Source organism: Brassica rapa, chromosome A09 (genome assembly GCF_000309985.2).
Source record: "Brassica rapa cultivar Chiifu-401-42 chromosome A09, CAAS_Brap_v3.01, whole genome shotgun sequence".
NCBI lineage: Eukaryota > Viridiplantae > Streptophyta > Magnoliopsida > Brassicales > Brassicaceae > Brassica > Brassica rapa.
In genome coordinates, this window is record NC_024803.2 from 6,383,161 (window position 1) to 6,406,955 (window position 23,795).

The following is a 23,795-nucleotide window of genomic DNA, read 5'->3' on the forward strand; positions in this document are numbered from 1 at the left end:
TTGAGATTGTGAAGAATCTGACTTAGCAGCTCTTTGTTGACCAAGTCTTGAAACCGATATGATTTTGCAGTTTAATTCTCTAGCTGTGGACAAACGTCACTAGAGTTGCCTTTTGAGTATTTATATGCATTAAGGTTGCTTCTCTAATGCTGAGTCAGTATATTATATTCGACTTCTTGCGCCCAAACCTGTTCTAGTTGTTTCGAACAACAGTTTTAGAGAGCCAAATAAAGACTTTCTGATGCTGAGTCAGTATATTATATTATCTCTACAGGTTTTCTGTCTCTTCAACACATTTATGTTAGCCGTTGAGTTCTCCTCCAATTATAATCGTTTGTCTATATTAGGGCTGGGCAAATAAATCGAACCTGAAAACCCGTACCGAATCTGATCCGATAAAAATGAATCCGAACCGATCCGAACCCGACATAAATACCGAATGGATCTTGTTTTGTGGTATTTCGGGTTATGGGTATTATCCGAACCGAACCCGAATCTAAATGGATATCCGATAAAACCCGAAACATTCAAAACCTCGAAAAGATCTTGTACCAAACATGATCTCAATTCCTAATATGTATCCAAAATACACTATGAAATATTGAACATCTAAAATACTTATCTATTACATGAAGGTTGGTAGTTCTATTGCATGAAGGTTGGTGGTACTATTAAATGAAGGTTGATGGTTGAAAATGGCCGTTGAATCTTGAAGTATTTAGATTTTGATTTTGTTTTCGTTAAACAATGTTTCTCATTTCATGAGAACTTGGTTTTCATTTTATGATTATATTTATTTGGTTTTCTTTTTATCAGTAAATATGTTTACTTTTCGTTTGATTTTGAATGATCACGGTTGATGTTCCTTATTTTTGAATCAATTTTACTTAAGTTTTGGATACAAAATAGATACAAATCAGGTATTTTAAAACTGAAGAACCGATTTTACTCATGTTTTGGTTATAAAATAGGTGAAAATCAGGTACTTTTAAACCGAAAAACCGATTGGAATCCGAACCCGAAAGTATATTGGGTTGTACCGGTTCTTTGAAGATTTACTAACCACGACCCGAACCCGATAGAACCCGAACCGGTCCCGAACCGAACTTTCATATAATCCGAATGAGGTTGATTTTGATAAACCCAAAAAACCGAAACCCGATTGGATAAAACCGAAACCCGTTTGGGACCCCGAATGCCCAGGCCTAGTCTATATATCCATTTTAAATGATGAAACATATTAGGTTGTATGAAATATTTCTGAACCGTATGATCTTGCAAAAGATCTGTAATCTATAAAATATATCATACAAGATTTCCTTTTTTTTAAAGATTTTATTTACATGATAACTCTTTAAAAATATTCTAGATAACATTAGGCATTTACACGTCGATCCTCACAAATACTTATTACCCAATCAGATCTCACCGTTTAGAAACTCAAAATATTGAGTGTGTTTTCTTTCTTTAAAAATAGATTTAAAGATTTGTCACAACTTGTTTTTGTAGTCAGAGTATACCGAATCTATTAAGAGACAATCATCTATTAATCTTGTTGAAGAAAAGTAATTAATAAATCTTTTCTTTTGGGCAGTAGCCGAATGCCTGTAGGATTCTTTTTCTTGTAAATGTCCATATATATAACAAAAACATTAAAAACTAAAGAAGGAGGAGAAGAAGGAGACTCTCGTTTCCATCTTCTGAGAAATTTGTTGGTTAGTTCCCAGTTTTCCTCTTTTGCATTGTACTTTCCTCTTGTCATAATTTCTCAGATGTTTCCTGATTCTTTCTTATACCTATATTTAAGAGATTTTGTCTTTTTGTGCGTGTGGGATCATAGATGTGTATTAAGACACTGATCAAAGTTTCATAGAGAGACCTAACTAGAGACGATGTCTTTAGCTTCTGAAACCACGGCCCTTTTTGTGCAGATTCCGTCTGTATACTCTACTTCACCTACAAATATCATGGAGAAGGAGAAATCAGACAACTCTGAGATGTTCCAGGGTAATGCAGAAAAGAAACCTGCTTGGAACAGGCTCTCTAATGGAGATTCTGGGATCAAGCCAGTCATGGTAGCTTCGTCATCGTGGCCATTGCTTTCAGAGGCGGCGAAAGCAGCTTCTTGTTCATCCTCTTATTCGTTAAAAAGTCTTTGCTGCGATGGATCTTCATCATCGGTCTCTTCGTTCTCCAAGGTTTGTTACAATTGAGATTATGTTCGATTACTTATACTCTTTTTGGCTTTTACATATGATTTTATTGGACTGCTTCTGCCAATGATTGATGATTATAGTTTAGCTAATGACCTTTTTACAGTATTTGATTATGAACCAGAAGTTGACATAGCGCCTAGGGGTTATTCAAAAAAAAAAAAATGTATTTGATTTGTGTAAACCTTTGTGAAGAATATGTACAATGATTTGCAAGTTTATCTCTCATATTGTTAAATGTGGAATCTGCATTAATGTTATGATTTAGTAATGCAGCTTATGTGTCTTTGATTTCAGCAACGTAGTATACTTGCCGAACTGGAACCAATGAAACAAACATTAACTGATGCGATTAGCAACATTAACCAACGAGCGGTTGCTCAAGCTTCAGGTTGTCCTTCACCATACACTTCTCCTAGCAGTTATAACCAAAGGAACATGTTTGCATCACAGTCCCATGTCCGTGCCCAAAACCAACATCAACGGAATTCAAACAACAACCAAAATGTTAGCTATCATCCTCATCAAAGTCATCGAGGTGGACACAATCAGGAACATGTGAATCTTCCAAGAAACTTTAATGGTCTAGGCGGATTTGTAAGACCATCACCACCACTACTTGTGCCACCAATCTATGCTCAACATATGCCACCTCAACCATTTTATTATCCTCTAGATTTTACTGGTGAGTTAACTCAAAATATCAATTTTTTATTTTACTTTTACGAGTTTTTTCCTAACACATATTTATACTTCTTAGGCTTTCCACCACAGATGATGTATCATCCTCATCGCATGCCCTTCATGGAGCCTCCTCCTGTCTTGTTTCCACGTCAAAATCCAAACCGCCGCATGCGCTCCATGGAGCCTCCTCCTGTCTTGGTCCCATCTCAAAAACCTTCCTTAAAAACCAAGACATTCAATCAAGTTCAAAAAGCTCCCCTTAAAACCAAGATAGCGAATCAAGTTCAAAAAGTTCCCCTTAAAACCAAGATACTAAATCAAGTTCAATTTTATTTGAGGTAACATACTTTTTTTCACTTCAATACCTATTCTTTCTTTTATTTACCACTTTGAAAATGCCCTTCAGAAAAACTCTAGTTTTTACTCTCTTTTTAACTCTTATTATAGCGAGGATAATTTACCAAACGACGTATATCTTCGCATGCGCATGAATGATGAAGGCTTTGTTCATATAGAGTTCATTGCTGGATTCAATAAGGTGAAATTCTTATATAGTTATCTTTTTGTTTATTTTTCTATATTCATATAAAATAGGTTGTTTATTTTTCACGTACTCTTTGTTTTATTTTCTATGTTGTGTACTTATTAGTGTTGTTTCTTTGTATTTGTATATCTATCAGCTTAAAGCACTGACAAGTAATATCCAGCTTATATTGGATTCTCTACAAGGTTCTGATATCACTACAAGAAAACAGCGGTATTCTGACGGACGTTCCGACGGAAAATGAATTCCTCAGAATATACCGAGGCATTTCCGAGGCAATTCCGAGGAAACACAAAATTTTGGTTCCTCGGAATTCCGTCGGAATATTCCGACGGAATTCCGAGGAAAATTCATTTCGTCGGAATATTCCGACGGAATACCGAGGAAACTAGTATTCCTCGGAAAAAACCGATGAATTCCGAGGAAATATTATAGACGTTAGAGAGCCGTTGGAGAGCCGTTGGGGGGATTTTAAAAATTCCGAGGACATTCCGACGAACTAGCCGTTTGCATCGGAATTCCGTCGGAATTTCCTCGGACCGTCGGCAGGATTTCAACTATAAATACAAGCACCCCTCTTCCTCTTCATTCACACCATATCTTCATCCTCCCTCTCACTTTCTTTACACACGAATTTGATTCATAAAAAACATGTCTTCTTCAAATTATTTTCGTTCTTGGATCGATCGACCTCATTTGGATCCGAACACGAGATTGCTTACGGAAGAATACCAACAAGGTATAACCGAATTCATGGGGTTAGTTCACCGACAACCGGAAGCAAAAACAGGTATGTTAAGATGTCCTTGCTCTAATTGTAAAAATAAAAAAGTTATTAAAGAATGGGATGTTTGGACTCATTTATATTTGAGTGGGTTTACACGAAGTTACAAAATTTGGTATCATCATGGAGAAACTGATTATGAACTTGGTAGTACTAGCGAACCTCAGCCAGCGGTTAGATTAGAAGATCCAATTAGAACGGATGTAGATTACGGTGTAGGTACTGAGCAGATGGTAAATGATCATTTTAGAGGGGAAGATTTACCCAATGCCGAAGCTAAGAGATTTTATGATATGTTGGATGCTGGAAAGCAACCATTGTACGAAGGTTGCAGAGATGGTCATTCAGCTTTATCATCTGCTACAAGATTGATGGGCATTAAGACGGATTATAATTTGGCTGAAGACTGTGTGGATGCGATTGCTGATTATGTAAAAGGTATTCTACCCGAAGATAATGTAGCTCCTGGCTCATACTACGAGGTTCAGAAACTCGTAGCTGGTCTTGGTTTATCGTATCAGGTAATAGATGTATGCAGAGACAACTGCATGATTTATTGGAGGGCGGATGAACAGCGGGTTTCATGCAAATTTTGTGGGAAGCCTTGTTATAAAGATACGAGTGGAAGAGTTCCAGTACCATATAAAAGGATGTGGTATTTGCCTTTGACGGAAAGGTTGCAGAGGCTGTATCTGTCTGAACGCACAGCGCAACCAATGAGATGGCATGCGGAGCACTCAACAGATGGTGAGATCAGACATCCTTCAGATGCAAAAGCGTGGAAGCATTTCCAATCAAAGTATCCCGACTTTGCGTATGAGAGAAGAAATGTCTACCTTGGATTATGTACTGATGGTTTCAGTCCGTTTGGCAAGAGTGGAAGACAGTATTCTCTATGGCCAGTCATTCTTACACCATACAACCTACCCCCAAACTTGTGCTTGCGACGAGAGTTTTTGTTTCTCTCGATTCTCGTTCCCGGACCAGAGCATCCTAAGAGATCACTTGATGTGTTTCTTCAGCCACTAATATATGAGTTGCAACAACTATGGACTCAAGGTGCTGAAACATACGATGTTTCGTATAAAGAAAACTTTCAAATGCGGGCAGTACTAATGTGGACAATAAGTGATTTTCCAGCATATGGTATGTTATCTGGATGGACAACGCATGGAAGGCTATCATGTCCATATTGTCAAGATAACACTGATGCTTTCCAACTAAAACACGGAAGGAAAACGTGTTGGTTTGACTGTCACAGGAGATTTCTACCACCAGATCATCCATATCGTAGAAGTAGGAATTTGTTTACGAAGAACAAGAGGGTGTTTGACAGTCCACCTCCGGAAATTCGTGGGAAAGATTTGAAGACACAACTTAGAGATTTTGGTGCAGAAAGGACGCCAGACGTCGGTGGACATGAGCATTTTCCGGTAGATGGTGTTGGAAACCTACATAACTGGCACAAAAAAAGTATTTTTTGGGATCTGCCATACTGGGAGGATCATCTACTAAGGCATAATTTAGATGTCATGCATATCGAGAAGAACTTTTTTGACAATCTCATGAACACGATCCTTAATGTTCAAGGTAAAACAAAGGATAATTTGAAGTCAAGACTGGATTTAGTCGATATATGTGCTCGTTCAGAACTTCATGTTGATGAGAGTGGTAGGGCTCCTTTTCCCATATACCGACTTGATGCAGCGGGAAAGGATGCGTTCTTTGATTGGATTTCAAACGATGTGGAATTTCTAGACGGTTACGCATCTAATTTGCGTAACTGTATCGACAGAAAGGAAGGAAAGTTTACTGGCTTGAAAAGCCATGATTGCCATGTAATGATGCAGCGTCTCCTTCCGTTTGCCTTCAAGGAACTATTACCACGAAATGTTCATGAAGCAATTGCAGGGATAAGTGGTTTCTTCCGCGATTTATGCACAAGATCAGTGACTCTTGAAGGTATTGAAAATTTGAAGACTAACATAGCTGTGATTCAGTGCAACCTTGAGAAGATATTTCCTCCCTCATTTTTTGATGTTATGGAGCATCTTGTTATTCACCTGGTAAGAGAATTGGAACTTGGTGGTCCTGTGCAGTATAGATGGATGTATCTGTATGAGCGGTATATGTTCCATTTGAAGAAGATGGTGAAAAATTTAAGTAGGGTGGAAGGGTCTATAGTCGCACAGATGATCAATGAAGAAACTTCAAACTTTGCCGAGTACTACTTTCCAGCAGAAGTTCAGACCAAAAACAGAAGACCTGCTCGGCATGATGATAGAGGCGAACGGGCAACATATCATTGGAAGGTTCCAAACATTTTCACAGACGTTGGACGACTTAGCGGAAAACCAAAGGACCGTCGACTTACTGATCAGGAGCGCAGTCATTTGCAAACATATTTACTCACCAACTGCGAAGATGTTCTTCAATATGAAAGGATTTTCATGGCAGAAAAGCGGTTAGAATATAGATACGCCACAGAGGACGAACTAGAAGAAATGAAGCAGAGAGAATTTGGTGGATGGATGTTTACTTATGTGAGTGATGGTTTGGCCAGAGGCGAAACATTTGACGATTGGATACGCGAGATGGTCGTTGGACCAAACTTTGTTGTGAAGTCATATCCGAGATTTTGTACTCGAGGATATGCATTCACAACTCAGAAGAGGAGACGTTCGAGTACGACTTACGATGCTGGTGTTTGTTCTGCATCAGAAATACCTTTGACTATATGGTTGAAGTCAAGGTATTTCTTTTAGCTATCCACTTTTGACTGTTTCATTGCTGTGTTTCCTTTTGATTTGGTGTAATGATGAAAACATTTTATTATGCTTGAAACTGAAAATATTTTGAGAGACATTTTGTGTTCCAGCTTTTTTCTTTTAATTTTTATTTAGTTCGTATGTGACTAAAGAAACGGACGTGTCTGGAGAAAATACGTAATGCCTCACAACTGGCGGACTACATTTTATCCGAGCCAAGAATATGTAATGGCTAACAACCATCAACACATGCAGCTTGAGCAAAAACCAGAAGTGGGATCAAGTTCAAGCAATCAAAATGATGATAACAATAATAATAATTTGGTTGTATGATGTCTTCAAATCAAAGCTGAAGGAGTTTGCTTCTGCATATAGAGGATTGTGATACATTTATTTGAAGCTACCATCATTTGGAAGTAAATTAACATCGCATCTTAAACAAACAAAAAAAACACTGAAAAAGGAATGTCGGGGAAACTTAAAGTTTGCTATGACACTCTAATATGTACTTTTTCAGGTTTTACATAAATTAGGATTAACAGAAGTAGACATTTTTGGTAATTGGGGATGATTTCATATATTAGTCTGATTTAGTTTTAATTATGGTCTGTTTTGGAATTGATTAACCCGCTTTTTTGTTTGTTTATTCAGTTATATACTTCACTTTTCTAGAGTTATGATTTTACTGTAGTAAATAGTGGAGATTACTTGTTATTTCACAATCATGTAGTGCATTTTCTCTTTCGGAATTATTAATAAACGTTGATTCTAGTTTGAAGCCCGAACTCTAATTTTTTTTTTCAAAAACAGATACGGGCTTAAGCGTTTTCAACAAATATTCATTTTTCAAATGCAAAAAAAAAAATGTTAATGCGTATGAAAAAAGAGAGAGGTAGAGTGAGTGAAAAAAAATAGGAATGGCGAGATGGGAAGCTTGAGAGAGTTGGATTATATTATTATATTTGGATTTTTTCGCAGAATTTTGTTCTAGTTGTAATACATAGTCCTTATGTTTTAGTGGTTTTATATGATTTGATATCTGATATTTTCATGATGAAACCTTAATTAATTTAACTGATCAAAATAAATTTGACGTGTATGAAATACTTGTCAACCGTAAGATCTTGCAAAATATTTAGAAAATACTTTAAGATTTTATTATTTTGTTATTAAATCTTTCTGAATAATCTAGATAACTTTAAAGTTTTAACAATACGGTGTCAAAAATAATATTTTACAGTTTAACAACTTATAGAAATTCGTTTTAAGAATAAATTAATAATTTTCTTTTCCGCTGTACAAAGGGTATATATTAAACAACAATCAAAAGTTTGAAGAAGAGGAAGTCTCATCTTAGTTTTGATCGTTTTCATCTTCTGAGAAATTTGTTGGTTGGTTCCTATGTTTTTCTATTTTGCATTGGACTTTCCTTTATCATAATTTCTCAGATGTTTCGTGATTCTTTCTTTTACCGACTTTTAAGAGTTTTCTTTTCTTTGTCTTGGGATCATATATATATATATATGTTTATTTAAGACACTGATCATAGTTTTGTACAAACAAAATGTACTAGAGCAGACGTCTAGACCTTCTGAAACCACGGCAACTAACAGTGTCGATTCCGTCTGTTTCGTCTATAAAGATCATGGAGAAGGAAAAATCAGACTACTCTGAGAAGTTCGAGGGTAATGCGGACAAACCGGCTAGGAACAAGCAAATCATGGAAGCTTTGTCGTGGTCATCACTTACCGAGACAGCGAAAGCAGCTCTTTGTTCGAACAAGTCTTCCACTGATTCGTTAAAAAGTATTGCCTGTGACGGATCATCATCATCGGTCTCTTTTTTTCTCTCAGGTTTGAATTAATCAACTAGGATTTTGTTTGATTAATATGATACACTTTTTCTTTTGCTTCTGCATATTTTATTGGACTGACTTTGCCTTTGATTGATGATTATGCTGGTAAAGCTTTGCTTAATGATCAATTTGCTAAAGAAGTTTGATTACGATGTTAGTTTAGTAGCTAAAATTTTTGGATTATCTAGTAAGGAATTAAAAGGTTACGAAGTTGACCTAGTAGATAAAAATACTTGATTAGGAAGTTGACAAAGTAGCTATAACTCTTGGATTGCAAAGTTGAGAGGATTTGATTTGTGTAACCTTTGATAAAGAATAGATACAATGATTGTAAGTTTATGTCTGATATTCTTAAAACCGGAAATCTGTATTAATGTTATGATTTAGTAATGTAGCTTCTATTAGAGATTAGTCTCTAATAGCTTCTCTGTTTTTTATTTCAGCGAAGTAGCATTCTTGCTGAAACAGAACGAATGCACCAAGAATTCTTTACCCACGGCACGGTTGTTCAACCCTCAGGAGAAAGTTCATATGGTAATCCTTTACCATACACTTCTCCTAGGGGTCATAAGCAAGGAAACGAGTTTGCATCATGGGCCCATGTCAGTACCCAAAACCAACATCAACAGAATTCAGACGAGAACCAACATGTTACCCAGCAAAGTCAGGGAGGCAGACAGAATCAAGAACATGTGAAACAGAAGTGGAATCCTCAAGGAAAATTTAATGGGCAAGGAGGATTCCCACCTCCACCAAGAGGAGGTACACCAGCATTTGTAAGGGCATCACCACCATCAATCTATGCTCAGCATATTCCAGTTCAGCATTATTTTTATCCTATAGCATTTACTGGTAAGTTAACTCAAACTGAAAATATCAACTTTGTATTTTACTTTTATGTGTTTTTTTCCTAACGCATATGTTTTACTTCTTAGACTTGCCACCACCAATGATGTATCATCCACATCGTATGCCCTTCATCGACCCTCTTGCTGTATTGTTTCCATCTCAAAATCCGGACCGCATGCCCTTTATCGAGCCTCCTCCTGTCTTGGTCCCATCTCAGAAAGCTCCCCTCAAAACCAAAATACTGAATCAAGTTCAAGAAGCTCCCCTCAAAATCAAGATACTGAATCAAGATAAAAAAGCTCCCCTTAAAACCAAGATACTGAATCAAGTTCAATATTATTTGAGGTAATATTTTTTTTTCACTTCAATACATATTATTTGTGTTGTTTACCACTTTGAAAATGTCCTTTAATTTTTGTTTTTGATCTTGTTATAGCGAGGATAATTTACCAAACGACGTATACCTTCGCAAGCGCATGAATGATGAGGGCTTTGTTCATATAGAGTTTATCTCTAGTTTCAATAAGGTAAAAAATTTATATAATTATGTTTTTGTTTCGTGTTTCATTGATATTTTCACATGCACTTACTTTGTTTTATTTTCTCTGCTTGTACTTATATGTGTTGTTTCTTTGTATTTGCATTTTTATCAGCTTAAAGCACTAACAAGTAATGCCCAGCTGATATTGAATTCCCTACGAGATTCAGATATCATTGAAGTGCAGGTATTTCTTATAATTATCTAATCTTGACTGTTTCAGTGTTGTATTTGGTGCACTGATGAAAACATTTTATTATGCTTGTGTTGAAACTGAAGAGATATTCTGTGTACACCAGCTTTTTTTCTTCTAATTTTATTTTGTTTGTATTTGACTACATAATCAATTCCGTATTTGTTTATAGGGCTATGAAATAAGAAACCGGCATGTCTGGAGAAAATACGTTATGCCTCAAGACTGGCGGGTTACTTTTTATCCGAGCCCAGAATATGCAATGGCTAACAACCATTAAAACATGCAGCTCGAGCAGAACTAGAAGAAGTGTGATCAAGTTCAAGCAATCAAAAAGCCGATAATAATAATAAGAAATCAGTTGGTTGTATACCGTCTTCAAATCTAAGTTGGAGGAGTTTTTGCTTTTGCATAGAGAGGATTGTTGGATTTATGTGAAGCTACCATCATTTTGCATATGATGTCAATTAACATTTTGTCCGTAAACCAAAACAAATATAACAAACTGAGAAAAGCTTTTAAAAAGGTTAAAAGAGTTGTGTAGATTAAAATTTTGAGTTTTATGACTTAGTTTGCAGAATTTTATTTTTGATTTCAATTTTCTTTTATTGTTTTGATTAACATGTCATTTAAAGTGAGCAGTAGACTCTCTTTTTCTGTTATTTTGGGATGATGTAATATACTCATCGGATATAGTTTTAACTATGGTCTGTTCCAAACTAATCAATTTAGTTTATTCAGTCAAATCTTCACTTTTCTAGAGTTATGATCCAGTAACCACTATTTCTCCTCCAGAATTGTTAATGAATAGTTGTGATCCCCAATTTCATGATCTTCGAAAAAATAAAAGCTTGAAATGCAACTATCTTTGTTTTGGGAATGGTGATTTTGGATTTTTTTAACATCGGTTCATCTATACTCAAATTTGAGGTGGTGTAGAAAACTAAACCGGAATATATAACAACCAATATAATAAAATCTATATGGTATTCTTTTGAGACCTTAGCTAATGAATCTGTTTTTTTGATTTTCAGAAAGAGGATGATAAACAACTGAGAAGTCTACAAATCTACTCTTCTTTCTTGATAGTTCATTATTGAAAATCTTGGCCACGATTCTAGGTTTTTTATCATCGATATCAGGTTCTTGCAATCAGTACCAAAGTGTTGGCAAATAAGTTGCTTCTAACAAACAAGAGTTGGTTTCCATTACCTCTATATTATATATATGATAATTATATAAATTTTATTAAAAGTTATACATTTACATGTGATATGGAGATGACTAATATGTAACTGTTTTTGTTTCACTTGACCATATTTAACTCGAAATATGGCCAAACCCAGATTATGATAGGTGCTTACTGCTTAATGACAAAGCTATTGTTTGGGAGTAAAACATAATAAAATCATAGGATAAGACTACAATTTAAAATAAATTGATTATCATTATCTCATTGTTCTTTTGTTGTGTGCGCGTGAAAAACAAACAAAGAACTTAACCACTTTGGTCCTTATATGTGTATGCAAGTGGTTCCAGTGCATTAATCTTGTCTGCTTGATCCTATTTGCTGATCAATCATGTTAATTGGATGATAATCAATCTTGTAAATTTTAAAATGATATCTTCTTGACAAAAGTTTGACGTCATAAAACTATAGATTATCACCATTCGCATTGTGGATTAAGTGAGAAGTCATTACAAGATTTTTTTTTATTTCCACAACAGTTACATCTTTGTCTCTACTGCTGGACCAAATCTATTGAGAGAGAATGAAAGAGAAGAAGCTATCTCTCTCTTCTCTGCTCTCTGCTCTCTCAAAGAGAGATTGAAAGAGCTTTGACATCCCAAAACCAAAAGAAAAAGCTTTATATGCTGTCATCAGCAAAGCATAAGATCAACCATAAAAATTTTATTGTTATCATTGATTTTAAATTTTTGTTATAAAAAAAATGCAAACAATCAAAAATAGTATGAGTATATAATATTTTTAATAGATGTCAGTATTAAAAATGTACTATATATCTATGTTAATATCATTTAAACAGAACACACTTCCATAACTAACAAAAAACGCACCGTTTCACTCTGAGGGCGATTTTGGGTGATTCGAAAGGCGATCGAGAGTTTGTTCACCACCGCTATACTCGCCGGTGTAGCGATGAGTTCCCCGGAGGTTCAAGAGGATCCTCCGCCTGTTCTGCTGAGATCCTATGCTGAGGCGACGCAAAGGAAACAGATTCTACAGAAGTATGAGTTCGATATTGCGATTTCAGATGGGAAAAAGTCGGTGGAGGTGCCAATGGAGATCGTAGAGAAATCAAATCCGTTGTGGGAAGATTTTGTCATTGTATCGTTCTTAGAAGCTGCTCCACACATTGCGAAGGTTCACGTGATCCTGAACAAGATCTGGGCATTTGGGGATAAAAATCAGAAGTTGGATGTGTATGAGATGGATGATACTATGATGAGAGTTCGTATCACTAATCCTCGGGTGAGAGATAAGGTGATAAGAAGGGGTATGTGGAACATTGCAGGTGTGCCTATGATAGTTTCTAAATGGTCTCCTGTTGAAGATCTATCAAAGGCTAAGATGATTCCTCTTTGGGTTCACTTGACGAACGTTCCTATGAGTATGTACTCTTGGGAAGGTCTGAGCTTCATCACTAGTGCAGCAGGAGTGCCAGATCATCTGCATCCGGAGACTCTGGCTTGCAAAGATTTTGAAGTTGCAAAAGTTTTTGTGAAAGCTGATCTGTCTAAGGAGTTGCCTACGAAGATTAATTACATGATTCAGGGGAAGGAAACAGTTGTTGGTTTTACCTACCCATGGCTTCCACCGAAGTGTAAAACATGTGGAAAGTGGGGTCACTATGAAACGTTTTGCAAGGTAGAGATGAGGGAATCAAAAGAAGATAAGGAAGAAGGAGTAGAGAGTGATGGGATGAAGTCTGGAAACGAAGAGGGAAGTGAAGAGATAAGAAGGTTGAACTCTGTGAGGAATATTGAGGAAGTTTCACCAGTAAGGGAAAATGAAGGGATAAGAAGGTTGGATTCTGAGAGGAATGTGGATGAAGTTTCACCAGTAAGAGGAAATGAAGAGAAACAAATTGTGGATGTGGGGAGTGCAAATCAGAGGGAAGAAGGAGAAATAAATGAATGGCAAACAGGGTCGCAGGCAAGAGTAACTACAACTCCACCGCAAAAAACAATTGTTACTCCTTCACGTTTTGCTATTCTAAGTTTAGAGGAAGATGGGGGAAATGGAAATGAGAATTTGGGGAGTATGGTGGCTGAAGATCCGAGAGAATTTACCTTGAATAAAGTAATAGAGGAAGCTATAAAGAAGGCTGAAGAGAATAAAGGAGGTGCAAGGCAAGTGTTGCCCCGAGCATCAAAGACGAATCATAAAGTGTTACTGACAGAGAATTCAGTCCAAGCCGAAGACAAAAGTCTAGGGGCTTTGAGAAGGGGTTCTCGTAAAAACCATTAACATGGTGGGTTTCTTTTGGAATGTGAGAGGTTTCAATAAAGGAACGAAGCAAGCAGTGGTGAGGAAATGGTGTCGGGATCAATTAATGAATTTTGGATGTCTGATTGAAACAAGGGTTAAAGAGAAGAAGGCTGGGAGGATTGTAGAAGAGGTGTTTGAAGGATGGAATCTGATGGCAAATTATGAGTTTAATCGGTTGGGAAGGTTGTGGGTTGTTTGGAGATCGACTGTCCGTCTGACTCCAGTTTTTAAGAGTGCACAAATTATTACGTGTTCTGTACTTTTACCGGGACGGGATGAAGAGTTCTTTTGCTCGTTTATCTATGCGTACAATACAGTGGAGGAAAGAAAGGAGCTTTGGGAAGATTTGAGAAATCACAATGATGCTCCGATGTTTAAGAATAAGAAATGGATGTTGATGGGAGATTTTAATGAGATATTGGAGAGTGAAGAACATTCTGGATTTGAAGCTTCTCCTAGACCATTACCTGGTATGAGGGATTTCCAAGAAGTTTCGAGATACTGCAGATTATCTGACATGGGATATCAGGGTCCTCTCCTTACTTGGTGTAACAAAAGAGAAGATGGATTAATCTGCAAAAAGCTAGACAGAGTGTTAGTGAATGATGTATGGTTACATAATGACCCAGCGTATTGCGTTTTTGAAGCGGGTGGATGTTCGGATCATATGAGATGTAGAATTGAGATGGAGGTGGAGGTGAAGAAAAGGAGAAAACCATTCAAGTTCACAAATGTGATTGGTAAAATGCCGGAGTTCTTGCCATTAATGGAGGATCAATGGAAAAACTATGAAGCTTTATATCAGTCTACCTCAGCAATGTTCCGTCTCACAAAGCGTCTAAAGGCTCTGAAACAACCGTTAAGAGCTCTTAGCAAGGAGAAATTGGGAGAATTATCAAAGAGAACCAGAGAAGCATATCAACTCCTATGTGTTAAGCAGCAGGAAACAATGGAAAATCCTACGAGTGAAGCAATCAGAGAAGAATCAGAGGTGTACATGAAATGGCAGAGACTGGCTGAGATAGAGGAAGAATGTTTGAAGCAAAAATCGAAGGTTCACTGGTTGGACGTGGGGGATGGGAACAATAAATTCTTTCATAGCTTTGCGAAAATAAGGGAAGTTCATAATGCCATTAATGAAATCCAAAGGGGAGATGGGACTCTTGCTAAGACAGAAGACGAGATCAAAGAGGAGGCAGAGGGTTTTTTCGCAGAGTTTATGCAAAGAGTTCCACAAGACTTTGAGGGGGCTACTGTGGACAGTCTTAAAGATTTGTTGAGGTTTCAGTGTAGTGAGGTTGATTGCACAAAGCTTGAGAGGGAAATCACAAATGAAGAGATAAAGGAGGTAGTCTTTCGGATGCCCTCAAGTAAATCTCCAGGACCAGATGGGTTCACTTCGGAATTCTTTAAGGAAGCTTGGCCAGTGATTGGAGCAGATGTAGTAAATGCGGTTCAATCTTTCTTCACAAAAGGATTTCTACCAAAAGGACTAAACTCAACCATTTTAGGGCTGATTCCAAAGAAGGAGGAAGCAAGAATGATGAAGGATTACAGACCAATCTCGTTATGCAATGTGCTCTATAAGGTAATCTCAAAAATCATTGCAAATCGTTTGAAGGGTATTATGCCGAAATGTATTACTCTTAATCAGTCTGCATTTGTTAAAGGAAGATTATTGATGGAGAATGTTCTCCTAGCATCAGAGTTAGTGAAAGATTACCATAGAGAAGATATTTCGCTTCGTTGTGCTATGCAGATAGATATAGCAAAAGCATTTGATTCGGTCCAATGGCCTTTTCTATTGAATACATTGCAAGCTATGGGATTTCCGGGGAAGTTTATTCAGTGGATTTCTCTGTGTATCACATCGCCGTCCTTCTCTGTGCAAGTTAATGGCGAGTTGGCTGGCTATTTTCAGAGCAAACGAGGTCTTAGGCAAGGTTGTTCTCTATCTCCATGCCTCTTCGTTATATGTATGAGTGTGTTGTCAAGAATGATTGATGAAGCTGCGGGTAGAGGAGAGATTGGTTATCACCCGAAATGCAAAAACATAGACATTACACATCTATGTTTTGCAGATGATTTAATGGTGTTTACTGATGGCACAAGGAAATCAATAGAAGGGATATTGACGGTCTTTGACAGATTTGACAGAATGAGTGGGTTGCAGATAAGTATGGAGAAATCGATTTTATTCATGGCGGGTGGTACTGATCAGAAGAGAGAGGAAGTTCAGAATCAGTTTCAATTTGCATCAGGGACGCTTCCGGTACGTTATTTGGGGCTCCCTTTATTAACTAAACGCATGACTGTCAATGATTATTTGCCATTGATAGAGAAGATTAGGAAAAGAATAAGCTCATGGACAGGGCGTTTTCTTTCTTATGCGGGAAGATCACAGTTGATACAATCAGTTATAATGAGCCTAACCAATTTTTGGATGGCTGCATTTCGACTCCCTAGTAGTTGTATTAAGGAGATTGAGAGAATCTGCTCTGCGTACCTCTGGTCTGGTCCGGAACTTAATGGTAGGAAGAATAAGATTGCTTGGAAGGATATCTGTAAGACGAAGCAAGAAGGTGGGCTGGGGATTAGGCCGTTAAAGGAAGTGAATTTGGTGTGTTGTATCAAACTGATTTGGAGGATATTATCATCTCATTCTCTTTGGGTAAATTGGGTTCAAAACTATCTTATCAGGAAGGGGTCTATCTGGATGGTGAAGGATAATAATCAGTCTGGGACTTGGATGTGGCGGAAGATATTGAAATGTCGGGACATGGCGAAAATGCTCTATAAGGTGGAGGTAAAGGATGGCAATAAAGCTTCTTTCTGGTTTGAAAAGTGGTCTTCTTTGGGTTGTCTGCAAGATGTTTTAAGTGGAAGAGGTCACATTGATTTGGGAATACTCGCTAATGAAAAGGTTGCGGCTTGTAGGAACCATAGAAGAAGACAACATCGCATCCCACTCTTGAATAGAGTAGAGATGGAGATCGAGCTTTATAAAGCAAATTGGGTTCAAGAAGAAGATGTCTCATTGTGGAAAACAGAAAAGGGCAAATACAAAAGGGTTTTCTCTACAAGAGAAACTTGGAATATAATCCGAGAGAAGCATCTCTTATGTGGCTGGCACAAAGCTGTGTGGTTTAAACATGCAACTCCTCGGTACTCTTTTATTCTTTGGACTGCGATACATGGCAGACTCTCTACTGGTGATCGCCTGCGAAGCTGGAATTTAAATGTGGATGTATCTTGTGGGTTCTGTAGTGAGCCAATAGAGACGAGGAAGCATCTGTTTTTTGAGTGTTTTTACTCTAGGGAGATTTGGGAAACACTTGTAAGAGGGGTGATGAGGAGTTTGTATACGACGGATTGGGATAATCTCATTGGGCTGCTGTCAACTAATTCCACATGGGAGGATCTCAGTCTGTTTATAGTGAGGCATGTGTTTCAATCTGCAGTACATGCTATTTGGATGGAGAGAAATAGACGAAGACATGGAGAGAAGCCTGCCCCTGCAGTGCTTATTGTCAAGAAGATTGATAAAGAGATGAGAAACAAGTTTACAGTGATAAGAAGGAGGGGTGATAAGAAGTATGAAGGAGGAATGGCACAGTGGTTTAGCACAAGATAGAAGTTTTTTATTCATCTTTTCGTTTTATAAAATTTGGGGAGGGATGGAAAGTTTAAAATAGGTTGCACTTGTTGTAATAAGGAATTTTTCTTTTGAATTAAATTTAACATTCAATTCAAAAAAAATATCATTTAAACTTAATTTTATAACATATAAAATAGAAAAAAATGTTTGTATGGATAAAAAAAGTGTTTGTCTGGATAAATAAAATTTATTTAAGTATTTGTATCAATTTAATTATATACGTAATAGTTACTAAATTTTTAATTATTCAATATATATTTATTATTTTGTAATATGTAAAAAATATATAATACTTAAAAATAATTCATATATAATATTTATCCCGTGCAAGGCACGGGTCTTAACCTAGTTGTGGATTAAGTGAGAAGTCATTACAAGATTTTTTTATTTCCACAACAGTTACATATTTGTCTCTTCTGCTGGACCAAATCTATTGAGTGAGATTGAAAGAGAAAAAGCTATCTCTCTCTTCTCTGCTCTCCTCTCTCTCAAAGAGACATTTGACATCCCAAAACCAAAGGAAAAAGCTTTCTATGCATCAGCAAAGCATAAGATCAACCATAGTGATTTTTCAATTTCCTCATCAACATCATCCTCATTATCTCATTCCCTTCACAAGCCAAGAACATGACTCAAGTCACTATGGAAGAAGTATGGAAAGAAATCAACCTTGCTTCGCTTCACCCACATCGCCAGCTAAACATTGATCATGAGCCAGTGTTGAGTAACCAAAACCCTAATAAATCCATCTTCCAGGATTTCCTCAACAAGCCTTTGAATCAGGAACCTCCACCTTCGTCTTCCTCCACTCACCACGTCTCTCTTCTTGCTCCTCCTGCAACTGTTATCAGCTTGAACACTCACTCCATTGATACCCACTTTGATGAATCTGCGATGTTTGGTTGCTTTGGGAAGAAAAGAGGCCAAGATTCTGATGAAAGCAGAGGAGATAGAAGGCATAAGCGTATGACCAAGAACAGAGAATCTGCTGCTCGTTCTAGAGCCAGGAAACAGGAACGTGTCTCTCCATACACTTCCTCCCCTTATTAAATTCATGTGAATCAAGAAAAAATAAATAAAAATGAAAACTCTAGTGTTGACTATACTATCATATATAAACGAGCTGGAGCTTGAAATCGTGCACTTGCAGAAGGAAAATACAAGACTCAAGAGACAAGAAAAGCAGGTACAAACCTTTAGAAGTTTAGCTCCTTCTTAAGAAAGTTTTGCATTACTACTTGTAGTAACTTACTTCTTTTGTTTCTATATTAAGGACATGGGAAGTGTAAAGGTTTCTGCTGCTTAAGGTTGACTTATGCCTAATTTTTTTCTGTCTGATTTTGGGAAGATGCAGTTGAAAATGGCTGAAGCAACTCAACACCAAACAAAGAAAATACTTCAACGGTCTTGGACATCTCCTTTTTGAGAAAATCAACAAGTCATCATGGTGCAGAGGAGAAGGAAAAGATCTGTACATTTTTACCTAAGGTAAACTTGGCGATGTAGTAATTTAGGTAAGTGTAGAAATGTATCAAGAGAAAAAAAAAACCTTTTGAATTATGTACTGTAACATATGCTCTATTGCAAAACACAGTAGCATTTGAGGTTCTGTTTTTACTTTTCACTGTTTAACCCATTACTGCACTGGACTACCTGTTCACTATCAGTTGTTTTTTTTTTTGTGCAAACACTATCAGTTGTTGACTTCTTCTTCTTGTGTATACTTCATCTGCAACCAAAAAAAGAGAAAAAATAAACACATAATAGCAAATATGGTGGCATCTGAAGTTTTCTGAAAGTTTGAAACACTGGAACGACGAGTTTGGTTCATGATATTTTCGTCAAATGTCCATTATTGCTTACAAATGTTCTCGTCACCTACATAATTACATATTCTATGTAAAAGAAAAGCACAAGGAGCGTTCTGAAAGTATCCATGGAGACTCTAATTTACATTAAATATTCAAGGAAAATCATCCAAGATAAATGTTCTGTTCCGTGTTAGAAAAGTTTCATTCTTCCATGAACTGAGGTGATGGTGGAGTCATATTTTTCTTCTTCTTCTCTGCTTCAAATATTAGAACCAAATATTCAAAAATTGGCATGTTAATCTATCTATCTATAAGCCGTTCAAAAAAAAAAATTCTATCTATCTATAAATGTATTTATTTACCGTACGAAGCTCCATGAATCTCAACTTCTCTCAGTTCTTGGACAAGAGCACAACAACAACACATCAGATGTGATAAAAAGTCGTCAATGGACCCTCCCTGCCACGTCAATACATCCATATTTTGTGATTGAATCGCTTGACATAATAAGGGAACAAAGATTTAAATGGATGTACCTTTATTTTCAGCGTCTTCCGAAGCTTCTTCCTTATGCTACAAGTATAGCAGCAGCATGAGAGCATCAAAGAATACACCATTAGCTCACTACAAGCTTCACTTGAAGCTGAAACAAAAGCTTTTGAGTCAAATTCATGGAGACTCAGATCACAAATGAGTCTGCCCTCATATAAGATTTCTTACTGATTTGTTTGTTAGTAGCCACAGTGGATATCTTTGCCAATGTACCACACGGGAAAAAGAATGTCTTCAAGCCTGCGAGTTTACTACATTACCTTAAATTATTCACATATTTGATTTTAAAAGAAAAGAATTAATCTTGAAAGTGAGAACAGAGGAAGATGGCTTACATAGAGTAGGCTCTGAGCAACAATCCAACAAGTCAGTGTGCCATTCTTCCTGGTGCTGTGATGATTCCATTCCTCTAGTCCTACTTTTCTTTGCATAAACGGTATCATAGGACTCATCTTTCACAGGTTCATCATCAACATCTTCAACAGTTTCAGTAACAGCAATCAAACGCTGAATGACTTGGCACTGGTCCGTGTCATAGCGCGCACGCGAACGTTGCAACTCAACTTGCAACTTCCCATTCTCCGTTTTAAGCGCTTCGCAGAAACCCATCTCCGGGTAAGAACGAGATAGCGTCTTCTTGAGAACCGACGCAGCAGCTTCTCTAGTGGATTCTTGTTTCAAAATAACATCTTGCACCTTTCTATCTTCTTCATCGAGCGTGTACTCACGCTGATCACTGTCAATAACTTCAAGCCTCTCCTATCAACACAAAACTCCATATTCAGTTTTCCGACAATGTCAACAACAACAACAACAAGAATGTTACAAAAATATTTTAGGGGCTATAGACATTGCCCTGAATTTTGGGGTTATAGACAATTTAATAAAATGATTTTGGGGGTTATAGACGATTTAATAAAGATGATTTAATAAAGATTTGAATAATTTTTTTTATAAAACACTGACTTACCCGAACCCGAACGTTGTCGACCAAAGTGATAAGCGGAATGATCTTGAGATAACGATCGATCTCGTCCTGAGCCTTACGAAACTGGTAAACAATGTTCCATCCCATGGCTAACAAGTAGAGATAACTCTTGTCTTGGCAGCTGTTGACAAGAAGGTAAGATCTTCTAAGAGCGTCCTCAAGCCCTTCGAGAGGCTCCTGAACCTCGGGACGCGTCTTCTTCATTTCGGAGATTTTAAGCTGCTCGAGCAAGTTACCAATGAGCTTGAGATGCTGTGCGAACTGACGGCAGTTCTTCTTGTGCATGCGAGCTGTGTTCGCGGCGGCGACTATCATTCCGATGAGTTTCACGGCGTCTACTCCTGTGAGCTGCGCCACTGAAGCTATTTCGCCTAGTTGATCCCATGAGTGAGCCATTTTGGAATCTTTCTGTCCTTACCGCTTGGAGATAAGAAAGAGAAGAAGAAGTGAAGAAGGTCACTGAGTGTTTCGGTGATAGTTTGGTAATGGATTATCTTGTCTCATGTCTTTACTTGCCACGTAGGAACTGAAGTCCCATTTCACGAGTTTCTGGATTACGAATCAAGGCTATGTGTCACTCTAGATAATTACAAATCTACCACGTATAGTTTTAACCTCCCATACACCATGAAAGTTGAAGCGGTGTATACAACAAAACCAAAATAAATAGGCATTGGACATTGGGGATGGGATCGGATTTTTTTTTTGTTTTAAAATTTCCGAACTTCGTTTATTAAAACTTTTATTTTGTATTGGGTTTGATTAATAATATTTTGGGTAAATTTTATATTTTTTTTACAGATTTATTGTGGTTTCAAACTCATGTTGGAATAAAATAATTTAAATTATTTAAAAATTATATTAAAATAAATCTGATATTGAGTATTTTAGTTGGTTATTTGAATTTAAAATCATTTGAATATTAATTCTGATTTTTTTAATGTTGATTTATTATGATATTACAATTATAATAAAGATTACCTAAACGATTCAACAACCGAAAATACTTCTTGTTTTATGAGGATCTATATCTGCATCACATGAGCTGTCCTACGAAGACGTACGTCTGGCAGAATTTATTTTGCACCATGTTGAAGATCTTTTGTAAATTTTTTTTTTATAGTCTGTATAATTGTTTAATAAATTGTTTTCTCCGAAAATTGAAACTTATAGAAACTTTTAAACTTTAACCGCTTCCACGTTAAATCTGATTTTTGGATTTACTTTTTGGGGTGTCTTTTTTTTGGATTTTCACGTATCAATCGGGTTTGTATTGTTTTCGATAAAAAAATACCCTTTTTACAATATTCGTTCAGATACTTTAAAATCATATTCGTTTGCATGTCACTACAACATGTATGTTGGATATGGGCCCGGTCTCGCGTCATGGCCTATGAGTTCACTCGACCCAATTTCGGAAGTAAAAGCCCAAGCGCGGGAGCAAAGCCCAAGAAGAAAGTGTGGCCATCAAGTACAACCCGCCTCGAGACAGCCAGCTTACCTGTCCGTCAGAACGACCTGACACACACCATCGACACCCCGGGAAGCAAGGATAGGAGAAGACACCTCCGCCGAGCACCGTGGCAAGTCAGAAAGTAATGATAACGAACCAACAACTCTTTCCCACGCAACGTGTATAAAAAAGGAAGGCTCAGGACCTAGAAAGGGGAGGACACAAGAGCGAAATTGAGAGAGAGATTAGAGAGGGAAATAACTTCGAGTTTCTACGTTCGTCATACAACGACGAGTTCTTCTTTGTATACCTTTTCGGTATTTTGCTTACACTCCAATAAACGAAACCTTTAGCCCTTTTCTAATCACATTTAACTCCTAATTATAAGTCTTCTAAACTCCATTACCGGATTTAAGATTCAACAATGTAGTTAAAATGTTATTTGTTTTGTTGTCGCTTGGGATTAGGGTCGGGCCTGAAAAATTTTGGCCCAAAAACAAACAAAATTTTTTTGGTCCATTATTTTCAAAAATCAGAAAAGTGGCAGGAAATGCAATCTAATGATTCGAACTCGGCACCTCTTATGCGTGTCCCGGCACTCTTACCAATAGAATTAGTGTAAAGTTTATGTTATTATTGGCCTTTTAAATATACTAGATTGTTTGTCCGCGCTACGCGCGGAAAGGTATTTTTTGATAAAAAAATTATTACGGAAATTAAAATATAGCATGGAAATAAAACTGTATTAAAATGTTTGGAGAATTGTGTACGAAATAAAGAGGAGTTTGTTTATTGTTTAACAACGTAGACAAAAGAAAAAATGGTTGTGCTGCAGAAGAGTGGGCTGGAGGGATATTGGAGTCATGTACTTTGTAGAGTTCCTTAGTAATCTTTTGGTGGAAGAAGCTTATGTGATGTTTTTCCCAGTTGTTTGGTGGCTAAAGGGCTGCCAATCATTTAAATGGAAACTGTTGATCATAATATATGAGATATAGATGTTGAAATTATCATAGAATATTTTTTTTTACCGTTGTGAGCTGGGAGATATATAAAGATTTCTTTATAGACTATATTCTTCACTTTCTCTACGTGTGAACTCCGATCTTATGCATAAAACCATCCACTTAATGAACATAGTTTTTTCGATGTCAGGTTTTCGGAGAACACGCCCCACATCATCTGTTTCTTTAACTGTGATATTATGTTCACCTTCCAAGTGAATGATTAGCTTTTGGACTAATGGTTTCCTTTTGTGAATATGGAATGCAAACATTCACCACATAGACTCACAAGCTGTTAAGTAGCGACAGTCGATGAAGTCTTGGAATGCCCTGCATAGAGCACAGTGTGGTGTAAATGTGAATAATTATTTATTATATTTTATTCACAAT

At 36.9% G+C, this 23,795-nt stretch overlaps 4 protein-coding genes across 14 annotated transcripts; 3 read left to right on the forward strand and 1 right to left on the reverse strand.

Moving 5' to 3' along the window:
• The first annotated feature begins 1,193 nt into the window (after positions 1 to 1,193).
• On the forward strand, positions 1,194 to 19,247 carry LOC103837825 (bZIP transcription factor 27). Of its 6 annotated transcripts, XM_033279134.1 has the most exons (8): positions 1,194 to 1,715; positions 1,932 to 2,198; positions 2,511 to 2,898; positions 2,974 to 3,235; positions 3,345 to 3,435; positions 3,578 to 3,632; positions 6,961 to 6,977; positions 10,601 to 10,998. In XM_033279134.1, exons 1-8 carry the CDS (start codon positions 1,629 to 1,631, stop codon positions 10,706 to 10,708), a joined length of 1,275 nt encoding a protein of 424 aa, XP_033135025.1. In that variant the 5' UTR covers positions 1,194 to 1,628; the 3' UTR covers positions 10,709 to 10,998. The 6 variants fall into 6 exon arrangements, 5 of the variants coding, with proteins under 5 accessions (XP_033135025.1, XP_033135027.1, XP_033135029.1 ...); XM_033279136.1 differs by lacking the exons at positions 1,194 to 1,715; positions 1,932 to 2,198; positions 2,511 to 2,898; ... (2 more) ...; positions 6,961 to 6,977; positions 10,601 to 10,998 and adding exons at positions 18,000 to 18,615; positions 18,710 to 18,786; positions 18,949 to 19,055; positions 19,092 to 19,217; XM_033279138.1 differs by lacking the exons at positions 1,194 to 1,715; positions 1,932 to 2,198; positions 2,511 to 2,898; ... (2 more) ...; positions 6,961 to 6,977; positions 10,601 to 10,998 and adding exons at positions 18,000 to 18,615; positions 18,710 to 18,786; positions 18,955 to 19,055; positions 19,092 to 19,217.
• On the forward strand, positions 9,273 to 10,081 carry LOC103837824 (la-related protein 1C). Its single transcript, XM_033279143.1, has 2 exons — positions 9,273 to 9,700; positions 9,784 to 10,081. Exons 1-2 carry the CDS (start codon positions 9,322 to 9,324, stop codon positions 10,044 to 10,046), a joined length of 642 nt encoding a protein of 213 aa, XP_033135034.1. The 5' UTR covers positions 9,273 to 9,321; the 3' UTR covers positions 10,047 to 10,081.
• Positions 11,440 to 17,576, forward strand: LOC108869626. Its single transcript, XM_033280357.1, has 2 exons — positions 11,440 to 13,917; positions 13,949 to 17,576. The coding sequence occupies exons 1-2, from the start codon at positions 12,590 to 12,592 to the stop codon at positions 17,574 to 17,576; spliced, it is 4,956 nt and encodes a 1,651-aa protein (XP_033136248.1). The 5' UTR covers positions 11,440 to 12,589.
• Positions 19,130 to 21,812, reverse strand: LOC103837827 (protein MID1-COMPLEMENTING ACTIVITY 2). 6 transcript variants are annotated; one of them, XM_033279139.1, is made up of 6 exons: positions 20,934 to 21,812; positions 20,299 to 20,722; positions 20,132 to 20,203; positions 19,948 to 20,054; positions 19,774 to 19,870; positions 19,130 to 19,329 (listed from the first exon to the last, which is right to left on the reverse strand). In XM_033279139.1, exons 1-6 carry the CDS (start codon positions 21,345 to 21,347, stop codon positions 19,250 to 19,252), a joined length of 1,194 nt encoding a protein of 397 aa, XP_033135030.1. In that variant the 5' UTR covers positions 21,348 to 21,812; the 3' UTR covers positions 19,130 to 19,249. The 6 variants fall into 6 exon arrangements, with proteins under 6 accessions (XP_033135030.1, XP_033135031.1, XP_033135032.1 ...); XM_033279140.1 differs by lacking the exon at positions 19,130 to 19,329 and adding an exon at positions 19,362 to 19,719 and having other exon boundaries at positions 19,758 to 19,870; positions 20,934 to 21,804; XM_033279141.1 differs by lacking the exon at positions 19,130 to 19,329 and adding an exon at positions 19,362 to 19,719 and having other exon boundaries at positions 19,754 to 19,870; positions 20,934 to 21,804.
• Positions 21,813 to 23,795: the final 1,983 nt, after the last annotated feature.